This window comes from Eleginops maclovinus, chromosome 1, assembly GCF_036324505.1.
Source record: "Eleginops maclovinus isolate JMC-PN-2008 ecotype Puerto Natales chromosome 1, JC_Emac_rtc_rv5, whole genome shotgun sequence".
Classification (NCBI taxonomy): Eukaryota; Metazoa; Chordata; class Actinopteri; order Perciformes; family Eleginopidae; genus Eleginops; species Eleginops maclovinus.
Window position 1 is genome coordinate 23045632 of NC_086349.1, and position 4686 is coordinate 23050317.

Genomic DNA, 4686 nt, shown 5'->3' on the forward strand with positions numbered 1-4686 from the left:
TTGGAAATTGCATAATCGAATAAATTAAATGCTACTACAATTTCAGACTTTGTTATACTTGAATATGAAACTAATTATTGTATTATTAGTTTCATATTCTACCTATGACTTAATTTTTTAAAAGTCATAATTAAATATGTGTTTGATCAGTATGATTTAAGAAGACGTGGTAGGTGAATACAACATGTACCGGTAATGTTTGAGGAATTATGGACAGAAGCTTTGCATTAGATTAAACCCATCTGAGGTTTTTTATTATCTGGATTAGTTTACAAAATAACCAAAGTAAGTTCATACAGTACTGCATTGAGCTGAATGATGTACAGACATTTATTACACAAAGAAATGATAAAAGTTTGTTTTTCATTCAGTTTATATTTCCTATAGAAAGCTTTCTACAACAGAATTGCACGAGGCAGAAACACACAGGGACACTCGGACGTAAAAATGTTCTCCTGATCTCAGGGCTGCATGCGAATGGCTCCGTCCAATCGGATCACCTCCCCGTTGATCATCGGGTTCTCCGCCAGGGACGTCACCAGGTGGGCGAATTCAGCGGGGTCTCCCAGGCGGGAGGGGAAGGGCACTTGGCGTGCAAGGAAGGAGCGCACCTTTTCTGGAAGACCGGCCAGGAGGGGCGTGGAAAACAGGCCTGGAAGAAGATAAAAAAAAAGAGAGAAAAGTTTTTATACTCAAAGAAAATATCAGCTTAAAAATCTGTGATCTTTGTCTATTTTCCACTCTAACAGATTGTACATGATAGGCTAAGGGGAGGGACATCTCTAAGCAGTTGACCAATCCCAACAGAGCATTTTTCCTGACATTTTAGGAAATATCCAAATTTAATTCACTAAATAAAGTTACCAGCACTCTAGCTGCGAGGCTACGGGTAGCTTAGTTTAGCATAAAGATTACAAACAGGGGAAGCAGCAAGCCTGGCTCCATTTAGAAGGTATAACACATTGCATAGCAGCTTCTCTAAAAGGCAAGAATCAACACTTTGTGTCTAGTCTGTTAAATCCGTCCAGAAATTTAGGTATACAATGGAAGAAAAAATACTAAATGTGGAGGGACCATCTTTGGACTTTGTAATCTATATAACTGAATCGGCACCAATACATGACTTCTAACCAACCCTTGATTGTTCACTAACCGGGTGCTATGGTGATGACTCTGATGCCCATGGGTGCCAGATCTCGTGCGATGGGGAGGGTCATTCCAACGATGCCGCCTTTAGAAGCTGAGTATGCTGCTTGGCCGACCTGGAGAGAAGATGGAGAGGAAAATAAAGTTGAGAATCGGAGCGAGCACTTTGTCATTTCGGTATGTATGTATGTGTGTGTGTGTGTGTGTGTGTCATAGTACCTGTCCGTCAAAGGCTGCCACGCTGGCTGTGTTGATGATGCAGCCCCGGTGTCCATCGGCATCCGGCTCGTTCTTCCCCATCTCCCCCACCGCCAGACGGATCACATTAAAGGTTCCTGCAATGTTCACCTGCAAGCAACACAAACAAAAGTCCAGTGAAGGAGGAAGAAGTGACAGTCACACTTTGAGATGCCCCACTACCAGTAGAAGTCCTGCATTCAAAACCACAAGACCACCACACGCAACACAGACTATAATAAATATCAGGTGTTATACCACTGCAATATACACTTCATTTCTTGAAATATATTTACAATTTGCCAATGTTTCCAGCTCCTTTAATATTTGATTAGGTTTAATGTCTATGTTGTATTTAATTCTGTAAATGTTTAAGGTTGTGCCAATTTTAAGTTCTTTATATACACTGTTGGGCAGTTTGATCAACCTTATTATCGTTAAGGTGCAGTCATGCAACTCTTGAAATGTTTCTCAGAAAAACAGCGCTGTTTTCAGCTTTGCGATTAAGTTCCAGGTTTGAATGCATTTTCTTAATTTATATACCCAAATAATAATTAGGAGATTTCACTCAACCGACAAAGAAACATCTCTCCTTCAATTTAGCAACACTTTTCAAATGACCAAATCTGTGAAATACAGGTTTCTCACTGGAGAGGAAGGGTAGAGTAGAGTATTATTTACAATATTTCTCCACTAAATGTATGTAGTAGAGGTATGAGGTTACATAAACCTTGAATGTCCTTGAGTAAATTAATTACTTAATTACATTCCACAACTGAAAAAATCATTGAAATAGAACTTTTTGTTTCCACTAATGTTGAATGCATCCCTTCCTTGCGTACTTCTTACATTGATCACGCGCTGGAAGTCTGTCAGGCTGTGTGCGAGCTTCTTGTTGAAGTTGTACGTTTTCACGGCGACAGCGATGCCGGCACAGTTAACCGCCAGGTCCAGCTTCCCGAACTTCTCTGTGGCCAGAGACACCGCCGACTGAACCTCTTCCTCCGACGTCACCTGAGAAATAAATAAAGCTTGAAATAAATATGAACGAGGATATATATATATATATATATATACAGTCCAATGTCTTAATACAGCAAATGGAGAAACATATTTGTAGGTTTAATTTTTATGCAAGCCACTGTGAACTTAAGAAAGGTCTGGCCTTAATATTTGGGAGCTTGAATCTTGTAGATTCAACACACTACTGACCGTGTTGATGATGTGTGAGCGCCATCTGCTGAGCATACATATTTTTACAAATGTCAGTAACGATGCAACGTCTTTTAAACTGCAAAGCCCTTCCACCTTTTAATTCTGATATATTGCAGATTTATATTAATTAAGATTACTTTCTCAAACTGTTTTTGAATATATTTATATTTATTTAAAACAGTTATTCCTATTTTTGTTATAATAGTTCTATATTTGCTCCTTTTTTTACAACTTAATTCCTCTGCTTTACATGCATGCACCATTAGACACCAAAGCAAACTTGTTGTATGTGTGAACCTACTTGGCAATAAACCTAATTATGCGAGGAAATTAAAACGCATTTTATAATAAAACATAAAACTAATGAAATCCAACTCTGTTTTAAAATATCCATTCATACTGTTCATACAAACATACCAGAGGAAGAATCTACCATTTGAAGCCTCCAGACAGGTTTCAAAGTGTGTAAAAATTACTCAGACTTGTTATTATTAATGCATTTTAACTTTGTTTGAATGATTGGTCCTGGTAGGTTTTGGACTCACATCAGCAGGAGCGAAGGCACAGCGGGGCCCCAGACTGGCTGCCAGGGCCGGTCCGTCAGAGGAGGGCAGGTCCAGGATCACAGCTGACGCTCCATTCTGGATCAGACGCTCCACGGTGGCCCGTCCCAAACCAGACGCACCGCCCGTCACCAGACCCACCATACCCTACACAACATGAATGTGGCGGGACCAGAGGGAGGAGGAAGGTTCAAGATATAGAAAAAAAATACAAGGAATAAAAAAAATTAAATTAGGAAAAAAAGCCAGGAAGAAATATGGGTCACTGAGGAAGACGGGTGAAGGAATGCAATCATTAAATTCACACAGTTGTAAGCAAATAATATATTAAGTATATTAAAGGAAATGCCACATTTATTGTAAATTGTTCCAAAGTATTTAAATCTAATACAGAATTGTTAGTACGATTCAGTTTTTAAATCATATGCAAAAAAAAGCACTGACTAGTCACAGTCAGGATTTATTCATATTTTGGAGAAAATGCAATGGATTTGAGTTATTTAAACATTTCTAAAACATTGTTAGAATTCCCCTTTATGCATATCTCGGATGATTATCAAATATTTTTAGACCTCACCTGTGTACATGTATTTGATATTCAGTTTAAAGAAATGAGGAAAAACTCCAACATTGTATTCATTTAATCCCTTTTTATTCATAATTCATATTATTCATTCATTTTAAAGCTTGACAATGTACTCAATATTTTAAGTAAGTCACCAAAGAAATAATCATAAAAAATAGAGATGAATAGAAGTTCCTTTCAGATCTCGAAAGGGTTGCTTATTTTTTAAGTCATCAATGTGTTTTAATTCATGTAATGTAATAGGTATTTCATACATTTTAAACCACAACAAAACACTTAATTAAAGTACAAATACCTCGTTGTTTTTACCTTTGTAAAGTACTTAAAATACCTGAATTTATTTGATGGATGATGTGGAAACAGTGATGTGAAAGAATTAAAGAAGAAGCTGCTCATTGATTCCAAACGTGTTAGCTTCACAATTAAACTTCTGAACTACGACAAAAACAAACTAAGGAATACAAATACTCACATCATGTACAACTCAAGAGCAATAACAGTTTTAAAAATCATATTCTGACAGAATAAACAATGTCAGTGCTGCAGGGTGAAGATGTATGTTTTTATTTCTCACCTTGACACATCGAATGTTCGCCATGTTGGTTTGTGATTCTTCTTCTTCTTCGTCTTTTTCTGCTGCTTCTTCTTCGTGAGTTGTTTTGGCAGTTGGCCCACAACGCCCCCAACTGGTTACTTAGATGAGTTCGGCTCAGAACTGAATTAATAATAATAATAATAATAATAATAATAATAATAATAATAATAATAAATGAACTAAAATAATAAAATCCAACTAAATATGAAGACAAAAATATAACTAAAAATGAACAAAATAGGTTAAATTAAATATATGTGTTTATGTCAATTCAACGGAAATGTTTAAGTAAAAGTTCAATAGAAACTAAATTGAAAACATGAAACAACGTTAAATAGAATAAG

At 36.6% G+C, this 4686-nt stretch overlaps 1 protein-coding gene across 1 annotated transcript; it reads right to left on the minus strand.

Moving 5' to 3' along the window:
- Nucleotides 1-227: 227 nt before the first annotated feature.
- hsd17b10 (hydroxysteroid (17-beta) dehydrogenase 10) lies at nucleotides 228-4423 on the minus strand. Its single transcript, XM_063894210.1, has 6 exons — nucleotides 4322-4423; nucleotides 3144-3308; nucleotides 2233-2397; nucleotides 1366-1494; nucleotides 1154-1262; nucleotides 228-652 (listed from the first exon to the last, which is right to left on the minus strand). The coding sequence occupies exons 1-6, from the start codon at nucleotides 4343-4345 to the stop codon at nucleotides 462-464; spliced, it is 783 nt and encodes a 260-aa protein (XP_063750280.1). The 5' UTR covers nucleotides 4346-4423; the 3' UTR covers nucleotides 228-461.
- Nucleotides 4424-4686: the final 263 nt, after the last annotated feature.